Here is an 18,774-nt window from a genome sequence, read left to right as displayed (position 1 = left end):
GATAACGAGAAGATAGTTGAAATAACAAAGTGAAACAAAAAATTTAAATACCAAAATAAATATATATATAGTTCGGAGCAAAGTTAGCATTAAACCAATTTTTTATTTAAGCTAAATTAAGTACCTCTAATTTTTCTTAAAAATAATCATTTCAAGTTACCCAATTTGGGGAGATATCGAGTCTCTTTTAGTTTTGATATTAAATAAATTCTTAATGTTACATGTAATTTAAATTTTAACCTTAATTTTCAAAAGAAAAAAAAAACAAAGATTTGACTTTGAAATGACTTCTTCCATTGAACTACATTTGCAAAACCCATGAAGCAAAATATTTGTAAGAAATATATTGGATTGAAGTTTTGATGTTTTGAGCAAATGGGCAGGTAAAATTTTGGTGGATGTGATAGTATTAGACTAGAATGGATAAGGTGAAATTGATGAAGAAAATGGAAGTAGTTAGTGATTGTGACATGGGCCCAAAAGAAATAGTATAACATTTAGATTGTAATTTATTTATTTTTTAAATATAGAATAAGGGAATTAGAATGCTTTAAAAATTATTTTTGTTAAAAAATAATAAGAATGAGTTTGTTGGTTTAGTGGTAAAGCTTTAGTTTATCCTTATGTCTTAAATTCGAAATTCCTTGTGTGCATTCAACCAAAATATTTTTAGTTCCTTATTTTTACCATACAAAAGTGCTAAAATTTCAAATTAGCCTAGCCAAAAACTATTTTTTTAATTTAGTCCTTGTTTTAAAATAAGTCCCAATTCAACATGAATTTTTAAAACCTAATTCAACCAGGGAAAGAAAACGTTATAAATAGATAATTTTATTCAAACCTTGGAATTTTTACCTAACAAATTTTCAAGAAAAACACCTTCAAGTTCTTTTCTTACCTAATCAAATTCCAAGCAATAAGATTTAAAAGTTTTCAAAATCAACCCTCTCTTCCCACGTGGATCATCAACCTCCTCTTCCAATTAAGTTTTTTGTGTTTTCAAATTTAGGTGTGGGATTTAAACCTAAATCTTTATGTAAAATTGAAAATACTAGGAAGTAGAGAACTAGTATAGGCGAACCTAAGGAGAGCCTATGTATGAGGCCGTGTGCGAACCCCTTTGTAGGTGTGAGCTCATGTGTGAGCCTAGGTGCGCAAGCCCCTAACATGTGCGAACCCCCTTACATGCAAACACCCATGAATGCAAAACCCCATTTGCATGAGAAAACCCCATTGTATGTGAACCCTTGTATGTGCTAGCCCTTGCATACGAACCCCTTACTGCGAACCCAGATACATGAACATATAGGATTCCTTATGTAAACTCTTAGTATATCCATATGAACCCTATATGAATATCATGTGAACCCTAGGTTATTACATGCAAACCCTGATCATTATGTGCCGAACCTATATTGTTGTACATGCGAGTCAGAATATAACATGCGAACCACTATCTATGTGAGTCATATTATTACATGTAAGTCAATACATGCGAGTCAAAATATTAAATGTGAATCTTTATTTATGCGAATCCTAATTGTTTATGGCATGCGAACCCCCTATGATTTATATGCAAACTCTAGGTCATGTTATGTGAACCCTAAGTTATTACATGTAAATCTTATGTGTTTAATTATGCCAACCTATATGCTATAATACGCGAGCCATGTTATGCGAACCATGCTTATGTGAACAGTAGTATGCAAACCCTATAGAATAATATGTGAACCCTAGCATGAATAGGTGGGCAAGCCCTTATGTGCAAACTATTTGTGTGAACCTTAGGTGCAAACCCCTAGATGTGACCCCTGCTTGTGCGGACCCTTAGGTTCAAACCCCTAAGTGTGCGACCCTATATGTGTGACCCCTATAAGTGCAAACCCTACTTATGTACGTGTTAGCCAAACTAAGTATGTTAATTTGCATGGAGATTTAATTTGCATGAAGATGATGTATGTGTAATATTGTTTTAATTCACAAAAAATAATTACTTATGTGAAATTGATGTGAATGAGTGCATGAACACATGATCTTATATGATAAGTTTAAGGTATCAAATTTAGTATCAAATAATGATAAATAGCATGATATGCTAAGTACATGTACATAATTATATGAAAACAAGTATGGAAGATGAATGAGTTCCGTAGGAGATAGTAGCAATTTAAATCCACACTGAAAGACAGTATTGCACGAAGTAGGTGGCAATGTCATCAGAACTGAATTAAACCAGGATGATAGTTAAAAACCCATAAAAATCGGACAACTAGGATGGTAAGTTATTGTAATAAAAGTCATTGTCACAGATTACAAGTGAACAACCATCTTCACCGGGAAATTCGGGAATGTTAGTTATTAATATGTGTTTTGGAGTGTCGAGCAATGCTCGACGGCGGATAGGGTGGGTCAGTGGGAATCCATGATTATAATTACATTGCATAATGTGTAAAAACTGAACATTTATTATTTTTTATAATGTTCCTTATAATATGCTTAATTTGCTATATTTATGCCATAAACTGTATACTTTACTGTTTGCACAATTATACATATAATGATTTATAATTTAGACTCATATTGAGCTGTTGTAAGCTCACTTCCCCTTTCTTTTCCTATCAGGTAATGCATAAAACTAAGATTCAGGGATGGCATCAGAGGAATCTCGGATTAGCAAGCATATTTTCATTATTATTATTTTGAAGTTTTTTTAATGCTTTCTTTAATCATTCTATTTTTGCATTGTAATTGTTAAGTAATTCTCGTTTAAATTTTAGGATAAAGTAGTTTAGCTTAATTATTTTAAAGCATGACATTTGGTTAATACTCTGATATTTTGGTTTAAAAAATTCTTATTTTAAATATTTTCCGTTGCTTTCTAAAATACTTAAGTTTTTTCTTTTATAAAATCTTTCCTCAAAAAATCTAATCGTTTACAAAATGCCACGATAATAATAATGTAATTCAATCACTAAGTAAAACTAGATTAAAAATAATGAATGTTTTCCTAAAAATAAAAAAGCAATTTCCTTTCGAGACAACGCAAGCAAAAAGAGTACTTTACAAGATCACTTCAATGATCAAATGTAACACTTTCGACTTAGCCAAAACTCCTTAATCGGGTCGAAAGTGTTACATAGATAGACACTAATGGAATAAAATGGGTTCTTCAATTCATGGAATTGATGGCTTTTGCCTCACCGACACAAATGGTTTGACTTTGGTCTCTTTTCCTTCTTGCTGCTTTTGATTGTATCGCAATAAAATGTGTTGTTCATATTGGAATAATTGTTATTTTGAGATGTCACCATTATGTTCCCATTTTTATTTTTAATTCCACCATCAACCTCTCTCTCTCTTTTAAAATTGGAAGAGTTGTTTAGTTGGCAAGTTGCCTTTCATGGCGGTCATGATATCAACATCAAATTTCAAATTAATTTTAGATCTAAAAGAAGGGATGAAGAATATGATGACTTAGGTTTAGGAAAATTATAATAATTTTTTGTCGTCAAAATTAGGTTTAAATTTTAAATTATATTCAGGTTTTTTAATAGATTTGTCTTTTTTCCCACCTAAGATAAATCGACAATAAAATATTGATGTCATTATCAATTGTTTTTAGTTATATTCACTTTCGAAACCATATGGATTAAATTGTTCTATTTTATTTGAAATGAACCAATTCAGTCAATATTGAAATTGAGATAAGCCAAATATATTTTTTTAATCAAAATTTTAAGAAGTCTTATATTTTTTTGTCTTTTTTATCCTTTATAGATTATTTTATGAAAATGTTATAATTATTAAAAAATTATGGAGAAGGATCTACTTACATCAATGTAAAAGATATATTTTTGTATGATTAGTATTTTTAATGATTCAACTGTTGAATTTATCAGTATAATTGTACTTGTCATGCATGTAAGTTTTTGAACTGATTCAATATCTCTATTATATTGATCTAGAAAAGTGCCTCTATTGATACTTATTAAACGCTTCAAAGTTTTTTTATATAAAATAAATAGTTAGAAAATCTTAAGTTACATCAAATTTGACATGCATCTTTTATATAAATGGAATATGAAATATGATGGTTGAATTGTTAAAATATTAATCGTACAAAAATATACAAGTTCTACACTTGTTTCCCAATCAATGTGGGACTAATGCTTTTTATTTTTCTCAACATAATTCACAAGTAGCTTACTTTGAACATCAATTTCTCATTCATCACTCAACCATTTTGAGCATATGATATACCGTTGTAAAGGTCTCATGGAGTAGAATATAAAACCATAATTTTATGATTCAACTCTACACCTTTACCCATCTAGAATATGCCTCAAAGTTTCCAAAAATTACATTTTTTCCAACACTTTTTGCATCTAATTAAGGTAACTATTCCACCAAAAAGTTTTTTTTTTAGTTCAAAATGCTCAATATGTAAAATTTAAACAAGTAATTGTTGAGATTTACACGGGAACATATACTTTAAATTTGAAAGAGAAGGTTTGAAAAAATATTTATTCTGACTCAAAGGGAGAAATGCACTGGAATACTGATGTGTACCATTTGCTCGAATTTACATATAAGAATGTCCATGTTAGTAGCTAAACTTACAAAATTGATCAAAGTAGTTCTTTGATTGAGGTTGACTGTTGATTTCTAATGAAAACATTAGCATGATTGTTGACGGTGATTGACTTAGCATCACTACATCAGTAAAAATAAATAAATAAATCTAAATTTAAAAAAAATTAAAATTATTTTAAAAATTCATGTTGAGAATGAACCTATATAAATGTTGGCATGATTCATTTAAATCTAGATGCCCATGTCCAAATTCATTCTAAATTTATAAAAAAAATCATAAAAAAATATTAAAAAATTAATTAAATTTATAAATATTAAAATTTATAAAAAGTATAAAAATATATAAAAGTTTATATAGATTTTTTAAATAACTTTAAAATATGTTTTTTTTTTGTTTTTTGTCTTAAATTAAAATTTGTTATTTTTGTTGATGTACCACTATCACGTCAATAATGCCTATATCAATAATTGTATTTGCATGAATTTGTAGTGTAAAATTAGAGGCGAGACTCCGTACCATCGACGGCGTCAGGTGGACTCCAGTTTTCTAGGACATGTTCACAAGCCTGGCTGCCACCGCCTTAATTTATTGGGTTTGAGCTTCATCAATGCCGTCTGTTGCAGTTCAAACCAAGTCCTTCTCCTTTGTTCTTTTTTTTTTTTTTCTAAGTTTTGATTTCTATCTAAGTAAAATATTTTTTAGGATAATAATTATATTGCATTATAATTAAATTTCTGAATAAGTGGTAAACCTTTCAAAATTATTATTTTTATTTATAAAATATGAACTCAAAATTTTATTTAAAATACATCATATTCATTACTACTTGTTATGATATTCGTCATTATCGACTCGATTATCTGATAAGGTCTTGACTTATAGTCTACATGGTTTACACTTGAGTTCGTATGCGATGTGTTTACATCTTTCTATAAGACCGCACGATATTGGTTCATAAGTAGATTTGCAGCACTACGAAGCGAACTCACATCTAGGAAATACGTGTTAACTCTAGGATAGAATGCGTGTTAGCATGCATGAGGACCTAATTATGACGTCTCATCCATAAACAATAATTGTATCATATAAATAGAAAATTTAACCCATTTGAAGGACACGCTCAACACTACTTTAACTCACAAACATCAGTAATAAAAAATTTAATTGTTAATATTTAAGATTTATGAGTCTGAGAACATAACATGTACCATATTAGCAATTAGCTAGATTTAAGAAAGACAGAGGTATTGTGTGTTTTTTTTTCAATAAATATAAAAATTTATGTAGATTTTTAAAAATAGTAAAATAATCATTTTTGTGAAGGATAAATTTCAAAATTGTATATGAATTTTGGTTTAATTTATAATTTTATATATGAATTTTAATTTTGGTTTAATTTCAGAAATATATATTTAGAATATAAATTTATAAAATTAGTATATAATAAATAAATAAATAAATATATGGTCTAAAATTAATTAATAATAACACATGAAATATGTATGATATGAAAATAAAATAATTAGATTAAATTGTGAGTAAAACGAAATTTAAGCACATAAATACATTTGTTAAATATGACTCTTATTTTCAGTCAAATTTGAAAAATAGTCTTTCAGTTAAACCCTATTTACTTGTTTCAATCAAACACTGATTAGTTTAGATTATTTTATTATTATTTGATCTATGAATTTAGCCTATAAATAGGCTCTTTTACAACCTTAGAAAATACACGCATTAGAGATTAGAACTCATAACACATTTAGAGAATTTTGTGTTTACGTTTTGTGGGTTCTTTTTTTTTCGAGTTTTCGGGGTTTAATTTTTATCTCCATCTTTTGTACTCTTCGTTCTTTTGCCATTATAGTAAAATTATCTTTGCCCGTGGTTTTTTATCCTCTTTAGAAGGGTTTTTCCACGTTAAATTTGTGTGTTCAATTTCTCAATTTATTCCGCTATTTTCTTGTTCGTTGCTTAATCGGATTGAAATCCTAACAAGTGGTATTAGAGCTAGTTCAATTTTCATAGATCAGCCCGTTCAGAGATGGCAACAACAAGGTTTGAAATTGAGAAGTTCGATGGTGAGACAAATTTCAATCTGTGGCAAGTTCGGATGATGGCAATTCTAGTTCAATCAGGCTTGAAAAAGGTTGTTATCGGGAAAAAGCCTGAGAATCTAAATAAAACAGAATGGGAAGAGCTTGATGAAAAGGCTTTATCTGCAATCCAGTTATGCCTCACGAATACGGTATTGCAGGAGGTATTGATGGAGAAGACCTCATCTGCCTTGTGGAAAAGGTTAGAAACTCTTTATGCGACTAAGTCTCTGGCTAACCGTTTAGTGTTGAAACAACGTCTATTTACGTTTCGCATGAACGAATGTGAGCTTCTTAGATATCACATCAGTCAATTCATTACTCTTTTAAATGATTTAAAGAATGTCGAGGTTCATATTGACGATGAAGATCAGGCTATGCTATTATTGTGCTCTTTACCCCTTTCATACAAGTCTTTCAAGGAGACCCTGATTTATGGCAGAGACAAACTCTAGTTCGAAGATGTGAAGAGTCATTTGTTGAGTAGAGACAAACTCGACAATGAGCTTCATTTGGATAGCAAGACAGATAGGCAAGCTTTCGTTTTGGTAGCATCAAAGAAACGAGATAAAAGGTGTCGCTATTGTAAAAAGTTAGGTCACGTCAAAGCAGATTGTTATAAACTGCGAAATAAAAAAGCTGTTGAGAGTAACGAGGAAGATGTAGCTGGTGCTAATTTGGCCGATAAAAATGGGGATGATTTCTTGTTAGTGTCAACAAGTGATAACACCAAGCTCACGTCCGAGTAGATCCTAGATTCAGGATGTTATTTCCACATGTGTCCCAATAGAGAATGGTTCTCCACATACAGTTCGATTGAAGGTGGAGTTGTGCGTATGGGAAACGATTCATCTAAAGGTAATTGTTATTGGTACTGTTAAAATTAAGATGCACGATGGGACGATTAGGACACTCTCAGATGTCAGGTATGTACCTGATTTACGAAAGAATCTCATCTCTTTAAGTATTTTAGACTTGAAAGGATGCAAAATCAACATCGAGTCGAGCGGTATTAAAGTATCTCGTGGAGCTCTCATTTTGTTAAAAGGTAAAAGAACCGACAATCTTTATATTCTGGAAGGTTATACAGTGACCGGTGAAATCGGACGTCCCTCGTCCGTTACGGAGTTGAAGTCAACTTGTTTGGAGCGGAGGCAACTTGGTCATAGGAGGGAAAAAGGTATGACTGTTTCGTTGAAGAGAGGTTCTCTTTTGGATGCAGGTTTTGAAAAGTTAGGGCACTGTGTTCTTGAAAATCAGACCCAGGTTAGTTTTGATTTGGCAGTGTACAAGTCGAAAGCTAGAAGTCTTCCAATTTCTAAGCACAAATTTGACTCGGTTAATTCCCTGCATAGTTCAAAATAGGCTCGTGGCGGGCTTTGGCAAAGATGGCGTTGTGGAAATATGAGTCAAGGTGGAGATTTGTTAAATATGACTCCTATTTTCAGTCAAATTTGAAAAATAGTCTTTTAGTTAAACTCTGTTTACTTGTTTCAATCAAACACTGATTAGTTTAGATTATTTTATTATTATTTGATCTATGAATTTAGCCTATAAATAGGCTTTTTTACAACCTTAGAAAATACACCCATTAGAGATTAGAACTCATAACACATTTAGAGAATTTTGTGTTTATGTTTTGTGGGTTTTTTTTCGGGTTTTCGGGGTTTAGTTTTTATCTCCATCTTTTGTACTCTTCGTTCTTTTGCCATTATAGTAAAATTATCTTTGCCCGTGGTTTTTTATCCTCTTTGGAGGGGTTTTTCCACGTTAAATTTGTGTGTTCAATTTCTCAATTTATTCCGCTATTTTCTTGTTCGTTGCTTAATCGGGTTGAAATCCTAACAACATCAGATTAAAAAAATTAAATGCATTACAATTGTTTATCATGGTGCTTATCATCAATTCTGAGTTAACGTCGAGTTGACTCGTGGCACCAGCTCAATTAACAATATTATCAATATATACAATTGATGGAGTTCAAATCCCTCCATATGTATATTTTTTATTCTTTTTTAAATAAAAATACTAAAATACCCTTGAATGATATAATTTATTTTAAATATGAAAGGATATTTTTATAATTTTTTAATTAAGTTAGTGCTTTTTATAAATTATTTCATGGCTGTCTCTAAATTTATTATGAATATAATAAAAGTTAATTTCATTCATTGATTAAGTTTACCATTAAAATTTATAAATTATATTCAACATTACTAATAATAACTGATTAAATTATTACGATACGTAGATCTCTAATCTCATTATATGTGGATTTTATTCATTTAATATGATTTTACATTACAGTTTCTTCGACCTATATTTTTATATATAAAAAAAAAGTTGGAAGAGTGAATACTTCCGAATTATGCTTTAATTAAACAAATTAGAGAGCAAACAAAAGGTTTATACCTTAACTATCAAGGAAAAAAAAAACAAGCAGCTCGTGATTGTGATCCTAGAGATTCCAACTTCATTTGTTTAACCTTTAATTTTCTTTATAAGATTAGGCTTCCACTTTTAATTATGGTTTTAACACAGTGGGATTAATCATAATTCATACATCCACTTCTTTTTTTATAAATCAAGCATCATACTATATAATAATAATAATAGTAATTTTTATAAAGGAATTTTTTATAAAATTTTGAGTTGATTTATAATAATAATAGTAATAAAGAAGTAAGATTAGTTGAAATGAAGGGGGGGGGGGGAGAAAGAGGGGTTAGATTGGGTGAGAAATTGGAGTAGTTGATGAGAGCATAGGTGAACCAAAGCACTAGCTTTGCCAAGAATCACCCGTGACACAAAGTCGGTTACTCAAATTTTTACTGAGAAGTTTTATGTGGCGACGAACTGATGGTTGGAATTTGATCTTTTTCTTTCCTTTTTTTTTTGCACTTTTACTCCCTGTAATTTTAGCTATTTCAAATTCTAATGCTCTTTTAAGGTTAGTTTAGCATTAGCTGGAAAAGGTTTCTTCTTCCCCATTGTTTCTTTCCATTGTTCACCATCATCATCACCGCCTCTGTTCACCGTCACTATTGTCTAACATTGTTCAAGTCGCCTTGCTCCAAAATATTCTCCTTTTTCCTTTCTTTTAAGTTCTTCAATTTGTTTTCTCAAAAAAAAAAAAACTCTTTGAAAACTTCAAAATTCATCCTTGAGCCTCGACCTTCGTTGTCTCCAATCTCCATTTCTATCATTTGAATCACTCAAACCATAGCCCTTATATAGATGCATAAGAAAACTTAGCAATTCAACTAATATGCTCATTATATTTGCTCCATTAACCATTTTCAAATTACCAATTCTAACTTCAAACATTCACAATATAGCATATTAGATCAAAAATTGACTCAACATAGGTAGGTTATTTTACCCAAATGACCACAAAAAAATTATTATTTACGTAAATGACACTGGTTCAAAAATAATCACCCAAATGACTTGAAATGAACAGTAAAATTGGGTAGGGGGATTTGATGGTCGGCATCACCTATTTTTCTAACACAATCATTATCAGGTGTTTAAAAAATAATTTTTTAAGTGTTGGGGACTAGATGACCATCACCCTTGTATATTTTTTCACCTCGTATAATATTGGTATACGTTTATACCAAGGGAATCGAGGTGATTGGAGGAGTTGTTCCTGTTGGTCAACAAGAGTGGTAAGGTTAGTGGCCAAAAAATCTTTCAGAGCCTTTGCCAATTGCTCTAAGGTGGAAAGGAGGACGAGGAGGACGATTGCATATTACAAATGAGCTCTAGCAGGAATGAAGGCAAAATGAGAGGTCTGTATAAAGTTCAAGCCAATACAAAAACTTGAGACAGGTGGGATGGAGGTGTTAAGTGAAGCGAAAGAGTTGACTTGGTCAGCTAAGTTATTGGTGTAGTTAGTTTGATCAGTTGGGGTGCCACTTTGAGATTGAGAAGTCATTTTGTCCACGCTAACTGTACCAATTGTTGATATAATAATACAACAAGAAGTGGGTATGCAGGAGAGGGTGGTGGTTGCTGTGGAGGTCAGTTTACCCATTCGAAGCAGAAAGCTGAAGATTATGACGAGTGGCGGAGAAAATATGTAAAGGTTGAGGGTTAAAAAAGTGTTGACAGAGTGTAGGCTTAGTATTCTTGGAGAGTCAATCATTTCTTCATTGTTCCTAGAAGTATTTATAGAAAAAAATAATGTGTAAGATGATGTTAACGTATTAGACTTTCCATTTAATCATCATTACAGAGCGTGTGGAATGGATATTTTCAATGGGACGAAAATGTTCGTAACAGAATAGATCCTATATTCATTCTGACTTGATGAGATAAAGCAATTGAGTCTACGTGATATTTGATAACCAACAACTTCATATTACTAATTATATTTCTTTGCTCTTAAAATCAAATTAAATTTAACCCAAAAAGTTTTTGCTCCTTCAAATTTTTATAATATATTTCCGCTATTAAATGAAATTAAATAAATTAAAATGTAAAAAATATGTTTGCACATGAGAGGATGATAAAGTCATCTCATCATAAAGCCAAAAGCATCCTCTTTTTAACTTTTTGTTTTGATTTGACAAATTATGATTGTAAGAGCAGCAGCCAATATATTTTACCTGTTTAGCATTATTTTTGGGGTGAAACACAGTTTTTTACATGAAATGTTACACCACCTAAAGCATTTCTGATTACAATCTTAGTTTCTCCCTACCTTTTATATCTCGGTATTAATTGAGAACCTGAGATTATAAATTATAAATTGCTGTTCTTTTCAACCATCAATAAGTTGGAAAGCAGCATAAAAAAATCAGAGAGATAAAGGGATCGTCTGCAACCCGATGGAAACTTTGGTGTCTTGTAGTACCACACACCAGATTCCTTTCCCTGCCTTGTTTTCCCCTACTAAATCCGCACCAGCAACACAGTTCAATTTTTAAAGAAATATATATATATATATTACACCGTCGCCCGCTTTTTGTTGTCTTTGCTAATATAATCTTTACTTCTATCCATCACTATAACAACTCCACTTCTGGTTGAGATGAGATTCTTTGCTTCTCTGCAATGAAATACCATTTTTTTTTTACTTCCTTTTTTACTGCAACTTATTATAATCAACTCTTCTGTTTATTTACTTTTTTAGCAGCTCCACAATTAGATTTGGTTAACCAAAACAAAGCATAACTGCAGTTGGTCACCATCTCTCTCTTTTTCTTTGCTTCCATGGCTCAATATGTATACGTTGCAGAGGCTGCCTGAGTTGTGAAATCAGCTCATCAATGGGTTTCAACATGAAAATTTTGCGTTGCTTCTTCATCTTTCTCCTTCTTCCTCTTCTATTACTTCCTTCAATAGCTCTCAACAATGATGGGGTCCTTTTGCTTTCTTTCAAATACTCCATCCTCAGTGACCCATTATCGGTCTTGCAAAGCTGGAACTACGATGAAGAAACGCCATGTCAATGGTATGGAGTATCCTGCAATGAAATTGGAATGGTAACCAGCTTGGTCCTCCCCAATAGTCAACTCCTCGGTTCAATTTCAGAAGACATTGGTCATATCCAGCACCTTCACCACTTGGATCTTTCAAGCAATTTTTTTAACGGAACTTTGCCAAGCTCCATTTTCAATTCTACTGAGCTCCAGGTACTGTCATTGGGCGGTAATGTCATCTCTGGTGAGTTGCCTGAGACTATTGCTAGCATGGCTAGTCTTCAGATCTTGAATCTCTCTGATAATGCCTTGGCTGGGAAGATACCACAAAATCTCACTCTTCTGCAAAACTTAACTGTCGTATCTCTAAGGGGTAACTATTTCTCAGGTGATGTACCAAGTGGGTTTGATTCAGTGGAGCTGCTTGATTTGTCCTCAAACCTGCTCAATGGGACTCTCCCTTTAGATTTTGGTGGTGGTAATTTGGGTTTATTGAACTTATCTTACAACAAGATTTCAGGGTCTATATCACCGGAGTTTGCAGACAAAGTCCCTCATAATGCCACCATTGATCTTTCTTTCAATAACTTAACAGGGGCAATCCCAGAATCTTTGGTTAATCAGAAAATGGATTCGTTTTACGGAAACGTTGATCTATGTGGGAAACCATTGAAGAACCCATGCTCAATCCCTTCAACACTTTCAACACCCCCAAATATGTCTCAATCCATATCGCCAGCCATTGCGGTGATACCAAAGCCGATAGACTCAACACCCGGAGGACCAAATAATAACGTTCAAGCCCAAGCTCGAAGGAGTCTAAACCCAGGCACCATAGCAGCAATAGCTGTTGCAGATTTAGCCGGTTTATCAATTATCGTCATGGTCATTCTCTACGTGTACCAACTCAAGAAACGAAATGGTCTTCACACCCAAAGTACAACGAGTAACCTCGAGAAAAAACCAGACGTGAATCCAGTCTCCACATTGATGCCGTCATCGTGTTCTTCATGCATGAAGATAAAGCTGGTGGAGACGTCGGAAACTGCCAGTTCGGATAGCGAGTTGGAAGAGAAAAACCAGGATTTTAAAGTGAGCCCGGCTGAGGCGTACCAGAAAGGAGGCAAGCTAGTGATAGTGAACGAGGGAAACGAGCAGCTGGAATTAGAGACGTTGCTGAAGGCGTCGGCTTACGTGTTGGGGACTAGCGGGTCGAGCATCGTGTACAAGGCGGTGCTAGAGAACGGCACGGCATTTGCGGTGAGAAGGATCGGAGACAGTTCGGTGGCGAGGTTAAAGGATTTCGAAAGCCATGTAAGAGGCATAGCCAAGTTAAAGCACCCAAATTTGGTTAAGTTGGTTGGGTTTTACTGGGGAAATGATGAGAAGCTTGTCATCTATGACTTCGTCTCCAATGGCAGTCTCGGCTGCTCCAGTTACAGTAAGTACCGCACATCTCCATATCTCTCCGTGCTTCCATTATCCGCGTACGTTAGAGTAAAATCGTTTCGTTTTGCTAAAATAAGCTGCATTATCGGTACATTTTAGTTAAACTGTTTACTATTTTGCTAAAACACGCCCATGAAACATGAACCGTAGGATTTTTCCGTGTAGGACCCCTTGATAATGAAGTGTAAGTTGTCTCCGTGACAATACTGTGAGGGTGCAGAAATTTGTGGGAGTATGGAATGGACGGTAGCCCGTAAAAAATGGTGACAAAAAATCTTTGTTATAAAAATATAAAGTATTGAGTCAGTGAAAGTTATAATAATGAAGAAAACTGCATAATAACGCCAAGGGCATGGCATGTGGTCATTCTGTCGCTTTCTGTGGATAAACATTTTTTTATACATAAAGTAGAGGGACTGAAATGAGGTAAAATCTCAAATTTCAACATTGTCGAGGGATGAAAGCTATAATTAGATCATTACTTTTAACTCCATAGCTTGACAATTTTTGTACAGCGAAAAAACAATTTGTCTAACTATAGCAAATGGACTAAATCTACATCAAACTTATAGTATAGGGATATTTTATAAAATTTGACCTAGTTTTAGAGACATTTATAACGTGGGATTTGTCTGATACTCCTTGGAGCAATAGTCCTCTTCTCTTTGTTTTAGGATTTGCTAATTTGGTTTGTAGTTTAAGAAGAATGTGATTTTATAATTTTTTGGTATTTTCTTACCCAACAAAAAACCAAAGCTTAAAAGACAAAGTTTGCCTTATTGAATTGACCTAATTCTCGACAGGCTCGAGTTTCCATGGCTGTTTGATGAAATGATAGCACTCACTTAAAAAAAAGACATGATTGTTTATTGTTTTGTTTTATGAAAAACAGGAAGATTACCGGGCCCATCATCATCATTATCATCGTCCTCACCTTGCCGTTTAACTCTTGAAGCCCGTCTTAAAATCGCGAAAGGAGTGGGTCGGGGACTGGCCTACATTCACGAAAAGAAACAAGTGCATGGCAACATCAAGCCAACCAACATACTATTAAACTCCAACATGGAGCCTTTAATAAGTGATCTAGGACTAGACCGTCTCGTCTTAGCCCGGTCCACGGCTTCTCGTGACGGTTCGCTCGACCCGTATCAAGCACCGGAGTCATTAAACAATCTCAAACCCAGCCCCAAGTGGGATGTCTACTCGTTTGGCATGATTTTGCTTGAACTTCTTAGTGGTAGAGTGTTGTCGGGTCGGGAATTAGGGCAGTGGGCGCTGCCGGCGGGTTCGGTAGGGGAAGAGAAGAACCGGGCGGTTCGATTGGCTGACGTGGCGATAAGGGGTGAGGTTGAAGGCAGGGAAGAAGCCGTGCTGGGGTGTTTTAGATTAGGGTTTAGTTGTGCATCGTATGCGCCACATAAGAGACCGTCCATGAAAGATGCTGTTCGAATCTTGGATAAAATGTCCTAAGATTCATCTTCGCTCTCTTTATGTTAAAACCAATGATGCATTTAAGTCTTACAGAAGAAAAAGTTGTCCTTTGTTTATTTGTGGGTTTAATTAATGTGATTTTTTTCCCTTTTTTTTATTAAAAACTTGAATGCTTTTCATAAACAAAGGGATGGATTAATTGTTAATTTCCCGATTATAAGAGAAAAAAAAGGTGTAACCTGTTTTACCCATATTGATCAAATATTGAAAATGAATATCCAACACTTTATTTTTCACCTTTTAATTATTTAGTTATATTTTGACACCTTCATTCATTCGTTAACATACGTTATGCTTATGTAATGTATTAGTTTACTTGATATCATGTTTATCTCGTCAATGAAGCCTTAAGTCCTGAGTATTTAGGTTTAAGATTCACCATGTGTAATTAAAATATATTACATTTTTAAAGCATTCAAAGTTGAAACCCACAAAAATGAGTACAGTATATGGCACTCAACAATGAACCACCCAAGCTACATGTAACATTAGAAGGGAAACAAAGAAAGTTCGTCTTTGAGATTAGATGATTCACCAAATTATAGAGATTCCGCTATGGATGTTGGACGAATGGAGTCGATGTCGTTCAAAGACAAACTCATACAAGATTGGGGGTTGTCAAGTGCTAGAAACAATAAGGTTGTTGAAGATGATGATATTGAGATTAAGGACGAAGGTGTGATCACTGGTGAGATCAATGGATATTGAGAATAACTATTACCTTGTCAAACTTAGATTGAAGGATGATTAAACTAAAGTGCTATCGGAGGGTCCTTGGACTATATATGGTCAACAACTTATAGTACAACCATGGTCTTTCTCCTTCACCACGTTGATTGAATTTCCAAGTGAAGTTTGTGTTTGGATTCCACTACCAAGGCTTCCTAGGGTGATGTATAAAAATAGCATCTTCAACGCTATTGAGAATACCATTGGTAAAGTTGTCAAGATAGATTATAATACCAAGAATGGTACGAGGGGTAGGTTCGCACGAATGGCGTTGTTTGTGGATTTGAAAAGACCTTTAATATCTAAGCTTTTCATTGATGGAAAATTACAAAGGGTCGAATATAAAAGGCTACCAAATGTTTGTTTCTGATGATCACTAAACTAATTATAATTATGACAAAGGCAAGCGCACCTATCGAACAATAGTATAGCTATGGTGAAAAGGGAATATCGTATCCATGAGGACTAAAAGTACTAGTAATTACCATTTTTTTCTATTATTTAGCTGATAAATTGAAGTGATTGTTTTTAATCTAAATTTACTAATCTAATTTAACTACGAACACAACAGAGAATGAAATAGGAAAATAATCGAAGATAACCAATGAGATAGACAATACCCAGGAAATAGTCCACCTAGACTTCATCTATTATTCTGAATCTGAATTAAATGATTTATTCACTTGTGTCTTGGTCCGTAGAAATCTCTAAATTATGTTAATATCTCTTTCGAGAGTAAGAACAACTATTCTTTCGAGAGTAAGAACAACTAACTCTAGGTTGATTAATTGAAATCTCTTTCTAATTAAAACCTCTATTGCACATTAACTCGATCTATGGATTTCCCTACTAGATTTGACTCTAATCCGATAGATTTATATCGTCCAATTTCTAGAATTGCATACAACTCCACTAAATTATGTTAGATCTACTCTTAAATATGGACTTTTGCTCCACTGAAATAAGCACATTAAACATGAATTAATATCCCAAAAATATTAAAACACGGAATAAGCATACATAATTGAGAATAAGATCAAGTATTTATCATGTAAATCAGAAATCAAATAAAAAGATTCATCATAGGTTTCATCTTCATTAAGTATCTAGGAATTTAGTTCATAATCTGAAACCAAAACATCTCGAATTCAGAAACACTATAAGACATAAAGAAATTCAAATAAACTTCGAAAGAAGTTAAAAGGAGATCTTCAATCTTGAAGGAGATCCGCTTCTGAATTGGCTCTGATGGTGTTCTTCGAGTAATTTCTTCAATCTTCTTTGAGTGCTCATTTAGGTCTTCTTCTAATTGTTATTTATAGACTTTAGAATGCTCAGAAAGCCTAAAAATTGAGTTTTTCCGTGTGTTTAGAAAATAGGGTACGAAATCGACACGGGTTGGCACATAGGCATGTGGCCAGCCTGTGTGGAAATGTTCAGGCAGTGTGGATTCTGAAAACATCTCTTTTTGCTCGATTTTGACTTGTTATTCGCTCCTTTCGCTCCACTATGCTTGCCTAAGTATAGAAACATGAATTTAAAGGATTAGGATCATCAAATTCACTAATTTACATAATAGATCATCCAAAAATGCATTAAGAATGGGATTAAAAACATGTTACTTTTATGGCTTATCAATTTCCAATGTGGATGTTATGGTTATGGTAAAGACTATTGTTCTTTGAATGTCGACAGGACGATAAAGGAAGATAAGCCGACCAACCCTTGTCCGGCGAGGAAGATGGACTATTCGGTAGCTACCAAAAAACTTAGTCCCTAGATGATTGAATGAAAACCAAGGTACAAATCACGTCCTATTGATTCAAGTAATGTCGAGAACTAAGAGGAGTCAAACAAGTAAAGATTTGATATCCTTAATGATATCCAGGATATTAAGTTACCAATTAAGAAAGATATGGAAGTTAATGAGGAGATTATGAATGTCAGTCTAAGAAAAAAGTGCATTTTAAAAGTAAGGCTGAAATCAAGTTGCGTCTTAGACGTAAACCCATTAGCATGAATGTTGGCTCCTCTTCAGGCCAAAAGATGAAGAAGACGATTAATTTAATTAGGTCTAAGATGTGTGAGTGATACTGATAAAGGAATAACAAATGAACCCTTTTTGAGTTTCAAGGCTACTAAAATGAAAACAGGTTTGGATAGTTTGAAACACACAGTTGTGGGTGTGGATGAAAATTTCAATCTAAACATTAAAGTAAGGGAGGAAAATGAAAGTAGACTTGTGATGCAGTCCAACAAGAAAAATGACAATACTCCATCTGTTCGAATGATGCCTCCTGATCCAAAGGATCCAAAAAATGGATACTTGTTTAACCTCTGGTGAAGGAAGTGAAGTTAGTCCAAGACTGAAGGAAAATGGTTGGGTTTGTAAAACTCTCTACCCGACCCGAATCATTGGATTCGAATATCTAATCTTACAATACATAAACACTTAGCATAAATCTTACAACCAGCATAAAATTATTTTAAAACATATTTTTTATTTCTTTTTGTGCTATTCTTAAAATAAAAGAAGATGTTTAATAATTATATTAAAGTTTCAAAAATAAAATATGACGTAACAACTTAAAACTTTGTTAAAAATAAACCCTTCATGGCGTAGTGTACTAAACGTCATACTTCTATGGTACCCTCTGTATGCATAATATTGCAACTCGAACTGCTACCTTGGTGCAATCCTGGTTTGGTCCCTGGCGTACCCACTCTTAAAGCATAACCTGCAACATAAATAAATACTAGTAAGTTCAAACAAACTTATTGAGTTTTAACCCAGACTACCTTGAAGCATTTGTTGTTGAATTTCTCATCTTGAATATTCTAGCTTTCCTTTCTATCTTTGACAGATACTTTCCTAATATTTGGTGTATACATATACACCAACTTCCATACTTGACCAACCTACACACTGTAACACCTCGAACTGGTCTTTGTCGTCGGATTAAGGTTAGGGAGTATTATGACACAT

At 33.3% G+C, this 18,774-nt stretch overlaps 1 protein-coding gene across 1 annotated transcript; it reads left to right on the top strand.

The window, feature by feature from the left end:
* The first annotated feature begins 11,277 nt into the window (after window positions 1-11,277).
* On the top strand, window positions 11,278-15,115 carry LOC107894300 (receptor protein kinase-like protein At4g34220). Its single transcript, XM_016819583.2, has 2 exons — window positions 11,278-13,560; window positions 14,461-15,115. The coding sequence occupies exons 1-2, from the start codon at window positions 11,967-11,969 to the stop codon at window positions 15,036-15,038; spliced, it is 2,172 nt and encodes a 723-aa protein (XP_016675072.1). The 5' UTR covers window positions 11,278-11,966; the 3' UTR covers window positions 15,039-15,115.
* The last annotated feature ends 3,659 nt before the right edge of the window (window positions 15,116-18,774 follow it).

Source organism: Gossypium hirsutum, chromosome A13 (assembly GCF_007990345.1).
Source record: "Gossypium hirsutum isolate 1008001.06 chromosome A13, Gossypium_hirsutum_v2.1, whole genome shotgun sequence".
NCBI lineage: Eukaryota > Viridiplantae > Streptophyta > Magnoliopsida > Malvales > Malvaceae > Gossypium > Gossypium hirsutum.
Note: the sequence above shows the minus strand (reverse complement) of the source record. Positions and strands in the feature narration are given on the sequence as shown.